Raw genomic sequence first — 13,979 nt, forward strand, 5'->3', positions numbered from 1 at the left:
CACCGAGGCCCAGATGTTCTCTTTCTCGATGGATGACTTGATTTGTTCGCTTGAGAGGGCACTGGCTATTCTATCAAGACGTTTCACGAAGACAGAACGTTTCGCCTTCAAGTAAGGAGAGGTGGCGATTTCAAAGCCTCGGTCATGCAGCGTCTTGACGGCAGAAGTAAACAGAATTTTTCGGCCTCCTCATCGCAGTTACAGGCGACAAGGAAGGCGCCCTTCAGGGTCGAGATGCCGGAGAACTTGACCTGCAGGCTGCTTTTTAGGGCAGCCGCAAGTGCAAGCTTTGAGGCAACGTTCACCACAGAACTTGCAGGTTTAATCTTAACACGATGAGACATCGTGGAAGAGTACAGTGTCCTTGTAGAGTGTAAAAGTTACCCTCCCTAACTGGGATCAAAGGAAGACTTCTTGAAGGTAGAGCGACTGTGTCTTGCCAGTACCAAGGTCACCAGTGGTACCCTCACACCTGTACCACAATGGTCTACCTGGTGGTACCGTCACACCTGTGCCACAATGGTCCACCTGGTGGTACCGTCACACCTGTACCACAATGGTCCACCTGGTGGTACTGTCACACCTGTACCACAATGGTTCACCTGGTAGTAACCTCACACCTGTAACGTAATGGTAACGTAATGGTGTGCAGTTGCCTCCTGCAGGACCCAGGTTACAGGTTGTGATGGTGATACCAGGTGACTTTGCTGTGGTGGTAATACCAGGTGATGTTGCTGTGGTGGTGATGGTACCAGGTGATGGTGCTGTGGTGGTGATGGTACCAAGTGATGGCGCTGTCCTGGTGATGGTACCAGGTGATGATGCTGTGGTGGTGATGATACCAGGTGACGGTGCTGTGGTGGTGATGATACCAGGTGACGGTGCTGTGATGGTGATAGTACCAGGTGATGGTGTTGTGGTGGTGATGGTACCAGGTGATGGTGTTGTGGTGGTGATGGTGCTCTGGTGGTGATGGTACCAGGTGATGGTGCTGTGGTGGTGATGATACCAGGTGACGGTGCTGTGGTGGTGATGATACCAGGTGACGGTGCTGTGATGGTGATGGTACCAGGTGATGGTGTTGTGGTGGTGATGGTACCAGGTGATGGTGCTGTGGTGGTGATGGTACCAGGTGATGGTGCTGTGGTGGTGATGGTACCAGGTGATGGTGCTGTGGTGGTGATGGTACCAGGTGACGGTGGTGGCATTTTATTTGTTAGGAAAGAAGTGTCTGCTGACACTGGACTTTATCAAGTGGTGACCCAACACTCCTAAAACAAAGACTCACTTTCAGAAGACATCAGTAAGAGAGTCACTGCCTGTTAGTCTGTGATGATCGTGTTCCAAGCTGTGTTTGAGCTGACTGTTGGTACCGTCGGAACTATGGTGGCTCCAGACTCAGCATTTGTTTCCTCGTGATAAGTTTAGTTGGTATTTTTAACCTCGGAGGTGGGGGTTAGCCACCCAGGATTGCAAAGAAAGTCAGTGAGTCATCAAAGACTGTCTGTCTTTTCCCGCAGGATGTCACCCTCAACAGTCTACTAACACCCAGGTACCTAGGTGAACAGTGACTGCAGCAGGTTTAAGGAAATATGCCCAACATTCCCACCCATGCCGGAAACGTTTCCATGTTTTCATCTGGCTTGTTGTTTTGACTCACGAAATCGTAATGACACGATTGCAAACAAACCATACCACGGGAGGGGTTTAAACCCGCGGTCAGAGATTTTCAAAACTCCAGACCGTCGCGGGTTCAACCCCCACCCGTGGTATGGCTTGTTGTTTTGCTTATTGTGCCACCTGAGCAGCTAGTTTACCGTGCACACCATGAACATTCTCTGAACGGTAAATAAACAAAAACAGGATTATGAAAGTCACAGTTTATCTTTACCAGACTCCACAATAATTGCATCACTAAAAAATATACTACAACACTTTATATTAGCAGCCTGAAGTCTCAGATAAGAGGAGGCGACGAACAGGCAGAGGAGACGCACTGCTCCAAAAATGGCAGTGTCTTCCCCTCTTTTCTAGTAGGCTTGCGAGGAGGTGAGGCCAGGAGGTGTGACTCGACCCCTGCAACCACAAATAGGTGAGTACGTATACCTGGGATTGATTTTCACAGTAACAAGATATGAAGTGAAGAGGAATAATTCATAGAGTTGTTGACAAAGTCGGTCAGTGGAGGTTTGGCTGGTCCGCTCAGAACATTCAGGAATCATCAGATTGCAGCGTAGTCAAGTGACTTACTTGGGTTCGTCGATCAACATATTACCTACTACCTCAGAGTGTAGTGTTAAGAGAGGATGGTAGGCGGCGCTGAGTCCGCATTCATCTGAAACAAGCGCTTCAGTACTCAACCAACCCACACCACAGTCACATTCCCATGTCTAGAAAATTACGTACCTACGTATATGTGAAATTTACAAATCACAACTCTTCCCTTCCTCAGGGCGAATCTGATTGATCTCTTATTATGCAGGTGTTGCATCACTACTACTAATAATAGTAGCTATTAATATTTTATACACTAAACCTGTATGGATCATACAGCGCTGTGGGTACGGGTGTGCAAGGGTGGGAGAGTGCGGTGTGGTGGTGTGGAAAGGGTAGGGGTTGATGGAGGTGGAGTTAATGCAGGAGAGTGAGCTAAAAGTGAGATTTACAACAAAGTTAGAGTGAGTGCGTTAGGGCGACGTAGGCGTCGGAAGTGAATCCTGCGTGGCCACTGATACAACAATTTATTACGATATGGTGGATTGCCAGTGCAACCCGACGCTACTCGCAGTGGTGCTGGTCGTTTCTCCAATGTGATATCTGAGTGAATCGTGTGTGTCTGATTCATAATCGTGAGAGCGCAGTTACACAAACTCGACAGCAGTGGGAAAATGGATAGAATTCAGTTGTGTTTTGATAGACTACAGCATGCTGCGTTCTAATTCGGACCAGTGTTGTTGCTGCCAGCGGTTGTGGAGTTGCTTAGAATTGAATAAAATAGTCGGAGAAAGGAAGACCCTGCGAGAAATAGGTAATGACTCACGAAATCATAATGACACGATTGCAAACAAACCATACCACGGGTGGGGTGGGGCTAGAACTCGCGATCAGAGAGTCTTAAAAACTCCAGACCTATGCGTTAGCTACTGGGCCAGCTAGGTGGCTAGCTGGCCCAGTAGCTAACGCGTCGGTCTGGAGTTTTAAGACTGATCGCGGGTTCTAACCCCACCCGTGGTATGGTTTGAAAATAGGTAATGAACGGGTGAGCGAGCAGCAGAGTGCTTGATCATTGCCCTGATCATCGGCGTCTCCAGGGACCCACCAAAAAAACTTCCGTGTGTTTACTAAAAATGCGACAAAATCAGAGTTGTATACCAAGAACGATGGGAAGAGGGAAGTCGAATCTCTGGATATCTGGTAACGAACTCGGAAACTACACGAATGACGAGGCGGACATAATAGCCAATCACCCCTCAGCACTCCCTTCTTAAATTCTTTTTTCACCTAGAATTTAATTGCTTCCTTAATGACCCTAAGGGGAAAATACCCTACTTTTTTCGAGGAAACAGTTTCTGACTTACCTGACTTATGGCATCTGAACTTGTTTACCAGCAGTGAGAACGAAATATAACTGCTATGAAAACAATGGCTGACTCAAGAGAATATCTTGGCGTTATTTTTCTGAAAAGAAAAAGCTACAGACCCGATAACATCAAGAACTTTAGAAGCATCAGTGTACGTGGCTGTACCACGAGACTGAGACCAAGAAAGTGAGTGAGCGGACAGTGGTTGCAGGGGAGCAGGAACATAGTGAATCAATGTTGCAAGAAAAATTAACTTTATTGCTAACTCAATCATTATTAATTCCATTAGTATTAATAGGATTATTATTGATTATTATTATTCTTGCATGATGATGATGGTGGTATACCGTGGTGATGATTATCCTAGGTAATCTACACATATGTTGTTATATATGATAACTTATGTAACTATTTACGTGTACCTATACCAGAATAAACGTACTTACAGCACTGTCATTGGTACACGTGGCTCCTGCTGAGTTACTGCTTGCTGAAAGACACCTGGATACTCACCACCTTGACGTACCCGATAAGGTCAGTGCGAGGTGATAACACAAGGTCGGTACCAGAGTGGGGACAGTATAGCTCTATAAAGGTATAAAGGTGGAGAATTATTGCTCTTATAAGGTGTGTAGTGCCGCTATACTGGGAGAACCTCAGGCGTGACGCACTCTGACAGATCCGGTACTTCATCAGCCGGCAGTGTATAACAGATCAGGTACACACGAGCCGGCAGTGTATAACAGATCCAATACACATGAGCCGGCAGTGTATAACAGATCCAATACACATGAGCCGCCAGTGTATAAGAGATCCAGTACACATGAACCGCCGGTGTATAACAGATCCAGTACACATGAGCCGCCAGTGTATAACAGATCCAATACACATGAGCCGCCAGTGTATAAGAGATCCAGTACACATGAGCCGCCGGTGTATAACAGATCCAGTACACATGAGCCGCCAGTGTATAACAGATCCAGTACACATGAGCCGGCAGTGTATAACAGATCCAATACACATGAGCCGCCAGTGTATAACATATCCAGTACACATGAGCCGGCAGTGTATAACAGATCCAGTACACATGAGCCGCCAGTGTATAACAGATCCAGTACACATGAGCCGGCAGTGTATAATAGATCCAGTACACATGAGCCGCCAGTGTATAAGAGATCCAGTACACATGAGCCGCCAGTGTATAAGAGATCCAGTACACACGAGCCGGCAGTGTATAACAGATCCAATACACATGAGCCGGCAGTGTATAACAGATCCAATACACATGAGCCGGCAGTGTATAACAGATCCAATACACATGAGCCGCCAGTGTATAACAGATCCAGTACACATGAACCGCCAGTGTATAACAGATCCAGTACACATGAACCGGCAGTGTGTAACAGATCCAGTACACATGAACCGCCAGTGTATAACAGATCCAGTACACATGAACCGCCAGTGTATAACAGATCCAGTACACATGAACCGGCAGTGTGTAACATCCAGTACACATGAGTCGGCAGTGTATAACAGATCTAGTACACATGAGCCGCCAGTGTATAACAGATCCAGTACACATGAGCCGCCAGTGTATAACAGATCCAGTACACATGAGCCGCCAGTGTATAACAGATCCAGTACACATGAGTCGGCAGTGTATAACAGATCCAGTACACATGAGTCGGCAGTGTATAACAGATCCAGTACACATGAGCCGGCAGTGTATAACAGATCCAGTACACATGAGTCGGCAGTGTATAACAGATCCAGTACACATGAGCCGCCAGTGTATAACAGATCCAGTACACATGAGTCGGCAGTGTATAACAGATCCAGTACACATGAGTCGGCAGTGTATAACAGATCCAGTACACATGAGTCGGCAGTGTATAACAGATCCAGTACACATGAGCCGCCAGTGTATAACAGATCCAGTACACATGAGCCGGCAGTGTATAACAGATCCAGTACACATGAGTCGGCAGTGTATAACAGATCCAGTACACATGAGCCGCCATTGTATAACAGATCCAGTACACATGAGTCGGCAGTGTATAACAGATCCAGTACACATGAGTCGGCAGTGTATAACAGATCCAGTACACATGAGCCGCCAGTGTATAACAGATCCAGTACACATGAGTCGGCAGTGTATAACAGATCCAGTACACATGAACCGGCAGTGTATAACAGATCCAGTACACATGAGTCGGCAGTGTATAACAGATCCAGTACACATGAGTCGGCAGTGTATAACAGATCCAGTACACATGAGTCGGCAGTGTATAACAGATCCAGTACACATGAGTCGGCAGTGTATAACAGATCCAGTACACATGAGTCGGCAGTGTATAACAGATCCAGTACACATGAGTCGGCAGTGTATAACAGATCCAGTACACATGAGCCGCCAGTGTATAACAGATCCAGTACACATGAACCGGCAGTGTATAACAGATCCAGTACACATGAGTCGGCAGTGTATAACAGATCCAGTACACATGACAGTGTATAACAGAGTACACATGAGCCGCCAGTGTATAACAGATCCAGTACACATGAACAGTGTATAACAGATCCAGTACACATGAGTCGGCAGTGTATAACAGATCCAGTACACATGAGTCGGCAGTGTATAACAGATCCAGTACACATGAGCCGCCAGTGTATAACAGATCCAGTACACATGAACCGGCAGTGTATAACAGATCCAGTACACATGAGTCGGCAGTGTATAACAGATCCAGTACACATGAGTCGGCAGTGTATAACAGATCCAGTACACATGAGTCGGCAGTGTATAACAGATCCAGTACACATGAGTCGGCAGTGTATAACAGATCCAGTACACATGAGTCGGCAGTGTATAACAGATCCAGTACACATGAGTCGGCAGTGTATAACAGATCCAGTACACATGAGATCCAGTACACATGAACCGGCAGTGTATAACAGATCCAGTACACATGAACCGGCAGTGTATAACAGATCCAGTACACATGAACCGGCAGTGTATAACAGATCCAGTACACATGAGTCGGCAGTGTATAACAGATCCAGTACACATGAGTCGGCAGTGTATAACAGATCCAGTACACATGAGCCGCCAGTGTATAACAGATCCAGTACACATGAACCGGCAGTGTATAACAGATCCAGTACACATGAGTCGGCAGTGTATAACAGATCCAGTACACATGAGTCGGCAGTGTATAACAGATCCAGTACACATGAGCCGCCAGTGTATAACAGATCCAGTACACATGAACCGGCAGTGTATAACAGATCCAGTACACATGAACCGGCAGTGTATAACAGATCCAGTACACATGAACCGGCAGTGTATAACAGATCCAGTACACATGAGCCGCCAGTGTATAACAGATCCAGTACACATGAACCGGCAGTGTATAAGATCCAGTACACATGAGCCGCCAGTGACACCCACCTCACTAAGTTTTCACTGAAGCCTCGTACATAATTTGAGACTTTTACAAAGTTTTTGAATAACAAACTGTGTAAACTATGACTTATTATAAGCCAGTAATGTCAAGGCTACAAATATATCCTCCCACACTATCTCAACAATTTTATTATCAGAAATGTTTAACAATTTCATTTACTCGTATTTATGTATGCATGTACTGTATATACACTCAGTGGCCATTTAATTAGGTACACCGTTATAGTATTGCGTAAGTTCCCCCTTTGCCCCTAGAATAGCCTGACTTCTTGGTGGCATGGATTCAACAAGGTGCTGCAAACATTCCCCAGAGATTCTGGTTGATGTTGACATGATAGCATCAGGCAGTTGCTGCAGATTTGTCAGATGCACAGGCAGGATGGATTGTTTACGCCAAATTCTGACCCTACCATCTGCATGTCACAAAACAAATCGCGATTCGTCAAACCAAGCAACGTTTTTCCAATCTTCATCTGTCCAGTTTTGGTGGCCTGTGCCTGCTGTATGATTCTGGTGGGTTTAGAGCTGAGTTTTGATTATAATAATGTGCCTACTGTAGCCTTTGTTTGCTGCTCTTAGTTCACAGGAGTGGAACTTAGTGTGGTCTGCTGCTGTAACCCATCTACTTCAGAGTTCAACATGTTGTGTATTCAAAGATGCTCTTCTGCCTGCCACTGTTGTAACATGTGGTTATTCAAGTTACTGTCGCCTTTCTGTCAGCTAACATGAACCAGTCTGGCCATTTTCCTCTGACTTCTCATTATAAAGGTGTTTTCTTCCCCACACAGTATCTGCTTATTGGATGTTTGTGTTTTTTCACACCATTCTGTATGAACTAAAGAGTGTTGTGTGTGAATGTCCCACATCATCAGTATCTGAGATACTCAAACCACCTCGTCTGGCACCAACAATCATTCTACGATCAAAGTCACTTAAATCATATTTCTTCCTATTCTGATGTTCGGTCAGATGTAGAATATAACTTTGGTATATCTGTGTCTAGCATTAGGAATAATATTAGGAGAGAAGTAAATAATGAAAAAGATTGTTATAGGAATGCAGTTAGAAGCCTGAGTAGATCTATAACCCACTATGATAACATGAACGTAGATAAGTATGTTGATGGAGCAACGTGCAATGTGAATACTGACTGATGTTGTAGTGGCCAGGCTTAGGCTTGGTTACAAGTACTGACTGATGTTGTAGTGGTCACTCTTAGGCTTGGTTACAAGTACTGACTGATGTTGTAGTGGCCAGGCTTAGGCTTGGTTACAAGTACTGACTGATGTTGTAGTGGCCAGGCTTAGGCTTGGTTACAAGTACTGACTGATGTTGTAGTGGCCAGGCTTAGGCTTGGTTACAAGTACTGACTGATGTAGTGGCCAGGCTTAGGCTTGGTTACAAGTACTGACTGATGTTGTAGTGGCCAGGCTTAGGCTTGGTTACAAGTACTGACTGATGTAGTGGCCAGACTTAGGCTTGGTTACAAGTACTTCTGGCAGTTTGGGAGACACACAGATGATGATCAAACTAAATGTAAATTATGTGATCAGGCATATGGTCACTGTCTTGAACACTATGTGCTTAATTGTCCACTTATTGAGGAATACAGAGACAGACAGTATAATAACCTATGTGACATGTCAAGATATCTTATTAATGAAAATAAGATACCAGATATACTAAGCAGACTTCCTAAATTTGCTTGTAACAGATAAGTGAACTATAGATATGTAGATATAAATCCAAATGTACACTTATTAACCCTTTTGGGGCCTAGTTCTTAGGCCTTTTGTGTATCCATATGCTCTTGCCCTACCATCCACAGGATGGATATGGGGTGCACAATAAACTAGCCACTACCATCCACAGGATGGATATGGGGTGCACAATAAACTAGCCACTACCGTCCACAGCATGGATATGGGGTGCACAATAAACTAGCCACTACCATCCACAGGATGGATATGGGGTGCACAATAAACTAGCCACTACCGTCCACAGGATGGATATGGGGTGCACAATAAACTAGCCACTACCGTCCACAGGATGGATATGGGGTGCACAATAAACTAGCCACTTCGGTGGCAAAATCTAAAAATGATGTTCGGTCTGAATAACAAGTGAACCTACTGACCATGTCTGTGTGTTTTTATGCATTGAGATGCTGCCTTGTGATTGGCTGATTATAATGTATTTGCATTACGAGCAGGTGTATCTAATAAAGGGGCCACTGAATGTGTATGTGTGTTTGTACGCACCCATTTGTGGTTACAGGGGTTGAATCTTAGCTCCTGTATGTTTACCATTGTGTGGGCTTTGCGAGCTTTTGTTGCATGTGTTGTGCGCATGCGTGTGTGCAGACGTGTGCGAGTGTGTACATTCGAGAGTATGAGCGGGCGAGCGTTCACATGGGCGTGTATATCTTATTGACATAGCAAGTAGAGCCCAGCTGTGAGATTTGCCTCTGCCCTCCTTTACCTCTAGGCTGCGCGTGATTGTTTTCCGTTACACCTTCAGTTTGAAGTTGCTTATTTCATGCATTATTTATGCAGGTAACACAGCTCTATCCACTGCTTACTGAAGTATAGCTATGTTCTGGTGTCAACTGTCTCCTGTAGAATTGTCGCTCTACGACGAACCACTACACATGAACTACCTGGGCACCAATATTACAGCTAAAGAAGTGCTATTTCTAGTCTTTAAGCAATAAATAACCTGATTTGTCTATTTCTACCTACCAATTGTCACCTGCATATCTAACAATTTACATAATCCTTTTACTGCCTATTTCATGGCAAAATTGGTCAGTGAATAAAATTTCACGTGTATGGAAGAGACTGCCTCTCATAGATAACACTCACAAAAGTCAGAAATCTTGCTACTTTACCAATCTATCATCCATAACTCAGGTGTGTCTCCCGTCGTCTTGGTTTCATCCTTATGTTAATTGTAATGAAATTTGAGTCTTGGCACTTGAAAAAAAGTACGGTTGGCTTTCCTCTTGGCGTCCAGTTGTCTGTGATAATACTGCCGGTACTAGTTGTAGTGGTTGATAGTTCTCATTGCTATTTATAGTTTAATAACTTCGTCAAAGGTTTTGTCAGGTAGACAGAACTTTGGGTACCATCAGTTCGACATATTTGAAACATTCTGTGGATTAGCTTTCCTGTATCATCAATACAAGCATCAGTAACAAACACATGACTTCCTTGGATGTTACCTCTGTGTTCACCAGCGTCCCCACCAACAGCTCTGTGTTCACCAGCGTCCCCACCAACACCTCTGCGTTCACCAGCGTCCCCACCAACACCATTGTGTTCACCAGCATCCCCACCAACACCTCTGTGTTCACCAGCGTCCCCACCAACACCTGTGTTCACCAGCGTCCCCACCAACACCTCTGTATTCACCAGCGTCCCCATCAACACCTCTGTGTTCACCAGCGTCCCCACCAACACCACTGTGTTCACCAGCATCCCCAGCAACACCACTGTGTTCACCAGCGTCCCCAGCAACACCTCTGTGTTCACCAGCGTCCCCACCAACACCTGTGTTCACCAGCGTCCCCACAAACACCTCTGTATTCACCAGGGTCCCCATCAACACCTCTGTGTTCACCAGCGTCCCCACCAACACCACTGTGTTCACCAGCATCCCCACCAACACCACTGTGTTCACCAGCATCCCCACCAACACCTCTGTGTTTACCAGCGTCCCCACCAACACCACTGTGTTCACCAGCATCCCCACCAACACCTCTGTGTTCACCAGCGTCCCCACCAACACCTCTGTGTTCACCAGCATCCCCACTAACACCTCTGTTTTCACCAGCATCCCCACTAACACCTCTGTGTTCACCAGCGTCCCCATCAACACCTCTGTGTTCACCTGCGTCCCCACCAACACCACTGTGTTCACCAGCGTCCCCACCAACACCTCTGTGTTCACCAGCATCCCCACTAACACCTCTGTGTTCACCAGCGTCCCAATCAACACCTGTGTTCACCAGCGTCCCCACCAACACCACTGTGTTCACCAGCGTCCCCACCAACGCCTCTGTGTTCACCAGCATCCCCACTAACACCTCTGTGTTCACCAGCGTCCCCACCAACACCTCTGTGTTCACCAGCGTCCCCACCAACACCTCTGTGTTCACCAGCGTCCCCACCAACACTGTGTTCACCAGCGTCCCCACCAACATCACTGTGTTCACCAGCGTCCCCACCAACACCTCTGTGTTCACCAGCGTCCCCACCAACACCACTGTGTTCACCAGCGTCCCCACCAACACCTCTGCGTTCACCAGCGTCCCCACCAACACCACTGTGTTCACCAGCGTCCCCACCAACACCTCTGTGTTCACCAGCGTCCCCACCAACACCACTGTGTTCACCAGCATCCCCACCAACACCACTGTGTTCACCAGCATCCCCACCAACACCTCTGTGTTCACTACCATCCCCACCAACACCTCTGCGTTCACCAGCGTCCCCACCAACACCTCTGTGTTCACCAGCATCCCCACTAACACCTCTGTGTTCACCAGCGTCCCCATCAACACCTCTGTGTTCACCAGCGTCCACACCAACACCACTGTGTTCACCAGCGTCCCCACCAACACCTCTGTGTTCACCAGCATCCCCACTAACACCTCTGTGTTCACCAGCGTCCCCATCAACACCTCTGTGTTCACCAGCGTCCCCACCAACACCACTGTGTTCACCAGCGTCCCCAACAACACCACTGTGTTCACCAGCATCCCCACTAACACCTCTGTGTTCACCAGCGTCCCCACCAACACCTCTGTGTTCACCAGCGTCCCCATCAAAACCTCTGTGTTCACCAGCGTCCCCACCAACACCACTGTGTTCACCAGCATCCCCACCAACACCACTGTGTTCACCAGCGTCCCCAGCAACACCTCTGTGTTCACCAGCGTCCCCACCAACACCTGTGTTCACCAGCGTCCCCACCAACACCTCTGTATTCACCAGCGTCCCCATCAACACCTTTGTGTTCACCAGCGTCCCCACCAACACCTCTGTGTTCACCAGCGTCCCCACCAACACCTCTGTGTTCACCAGCGTCCCCATCAACACCTCTGTGTTCACCAGCGTCCCCACCAACACCACTGTGTTCACCAGCGTCCCCACCAACACCTCTGTGTTCACCAGCATCCCCACTAACACCTCTGTGTTCACCAGCGTCCCCATCAACACCTCTGTGTTCACCAGCGTCCCCACCAACACCACTGTGTTCACCAGCGTCCCCACCAACGCCTCTGTGTTCACCAGCATCCCCACTAACACCTCTGTGTTCACCAGCGTCCCCACCAACACCTCTGTGTTCACCAGCGTCCCCACCAACACCTCTGTGTTCACCAGCGTCCCCACCAACACTGTGTTCACCAGCGTCCCCACCAACATCACTGTGTTCACCAGCGTCCCCACCAACACCTCTGTGTTCACCAGCGTCCCCACCAACACCACTGTGTTCACCAGCGTCCCCAACAACACCTCTGCGTTCACCAGCGTCCCCACCAACGCCACTGTGTTCACCAGCGTCCCCACCAACACCTCTGTGTTCACCAGCGTCCCCACCAACACCACTGTGTTCACCAGGATCCCCACCAACACCACTGTGTTCACCAGCATCCCCACCAACACCTCTGTGTTCACCACCATCCCCACCAACACCTCTGCGTTCACCAGCGTCCCCACCAACACCTCTGTGTTCACCAGCATCCCCACTAACACCTCTGTGTTCACCAGCGTCCCCATCAACACCTCTGTGTTCACCAGCGTCCACACCAACACCACTGTGTTCACCAGCGTCCCCACCAACACCTCTGTGTTCACCAGCATCCCCACTAACACCTCTGTGTTCACCAGCGTCCCCATCAACACCTCTGTGTTCACCAGCGTCCCCACCAACACCACTGTGTTCACCAGCGTCCCCACCAACACCACTGTGTTCACCAGCATCCCCACTAACACCTCTGTGTTCACCAGCGTCCCCACCAACACCTCTGTGTTCACCAGCGTCCCCATCAAAACCTCTGTGTTCACCAGCGTCCCCACCAACACCACTGTGTTCACCAGCATCCCCACCAACACCACTGTGTTCACCAGCGTCCCCAGCAACACCTCTGTGTTCACCAGCGTCCCCACCAACACCTGTGTTCACCAGCGTCCCCACCAACACCTCTGTATTCACCAGCGTCCCCATCAACACCTTTGTGTTCACCAGCGTCCCCACCAACACCTCTGTGTTCACCAGCGTCCCCACCAACACCTCTGTGTTCACCAGCGTCCCCATCAACACCTCTGTGTTCACCAGCGTCCCCACCAACACCACTGTGTTCACCAGCGTCCCCACCAACACCTCTGTGTTCACCAGCATCCCCACTAACACCTCTGTGTTCACCAGCGTCCCCATCAACACCTCTGTGTTCACCAGCGTCCCCACCAACACCACTGTGTTCACCAGCGTCCCCACCAACACCTCTGTGTTCACCAGCATCCCCACTAACACCTCTGTGTTCACCAGCGTCCCCATCAACACCTCTGTGTTCACCAGCGTCCCCACCAACACCACTGTGTTCACCAGCGTCCGCACCAACACCTCTGTTTTCACCAGCATCCCCACTAACACCTCTGTGTTCACCAGCGTCCCCACCAACACCTCTACGTTCACCAGCGTCCCCACCAACACCTGTGTTCACCAGCGTCCCCACCAACACCTCTGTGTTCACCAGCGTCCCCATCAACACCTCTGTGTTCACCAGCGTCCCCACCAACACCAATGTGTTCACCAGCGTCCCCACCAACACCACTGTGTTCACCAGCATCCCCACTAACACCTCTGTGTTCACCAGCGTCCCCTCCACCACCTCTGTGTTCACCAGCGTCCCCATCAAAACCTCTGTG

At 48.3% G+C, this 13,979-nt stretch overlaps 1 protein-coding gene across 2 annotated transcripts in view; it reads left to right on the forward strand.

Annotated features, from left to right (window-relative positions):
* LOC128687034 (uncharacterized) overlaps positions 1-13,979 on the forward strand; it is a 197,515-nt gene that overhangs the window by 139,630 nt on the left and 43,906 nt on the right. For both annotated transcript variants that reach the window (XM_070082410.1, XM_070082411.1), the window contains one exon: positions 4,030-4,115. In XM_070082410.1, coding sequence (XP_069938511.1) covers positions 4,030-4,115 — 86 coding nt within the window. The remainder of the gene's footprint in view (positions 1-4,029; positions 4,116-13,979) is intronic.

The sequence above is a fragment of the Cherax quadricarinatus genome, chromosome 7 (assembly GCF_038502225.1).
Source record: "Cherax quadricarinatus isolate ZL_2023a chromosome 7, ASM3850222v1, whole genome shotgun sequence".
Classification (NCBI taxonomy): Eukaryota; Metazoa; Arthropoda; class Malacostraca; order Decapoda; family Parastacidae; genus Cherax; species Cherax quadricarinatus.